A 213-nucleotide genomic window follows, 5' to 3' on the forward strand; every position below is an offset into this window, starting at 1 on the left:
GACGCCTATTCTGGCTTTCCGTTTCTGCTGCTGCTGCAGCTGCATCTGCAGCTGCAGTTCTTCCCGTTGCTGCAGCAAAGCCTGCTTTGCGTCCTCCTGCTGCTGCCGCAGCAACTGCTGCTCTTCCTGCTGCTTCCTCAGTTCATCCGCGTCGAGAAGACCTCCAGCAACGCCATCTTCGTCCTCTTCAGAGTCACTGCTGCTGCTGCTGCT

General features: G+C 58.2%; 1 protein-coding gene across 1 annotated transcript in view; it reads left to right on the forward strand.

The window, feature by feature from the left end:
* The window catches only part of ETH_00036750 (uncharacterized protein), a gene marked incomplete at both ends in the record, with an annotated part of 1,731 nt that overhangs the window by 875 nt on the left and 643 nt on the right, over nt 1-213 (forward strand). The window contains one exon of the mRNA XM_013374611.1: nt 1-65. Within this exon, the coding sequence (XP_013230065.1) occupies nt 1-65 (65 nt within the window). The remainder of the gene's footprint in view (nt 66-213) is intronic.

The sequence above is a fragment of the Eimeria tenella genome, genomic scaffold (assembly GCF_000499545.2).
Source record: "Eimeria tenella Houghton genomic scaffold, Eth_scaff2188, whole genome shotgun sequence".
NCBI lineage: Eukaryota > Apicomplexa > Conoidasida > Eucoccidiorida > Eimeriidae > Eimeria > Eimeria tenella.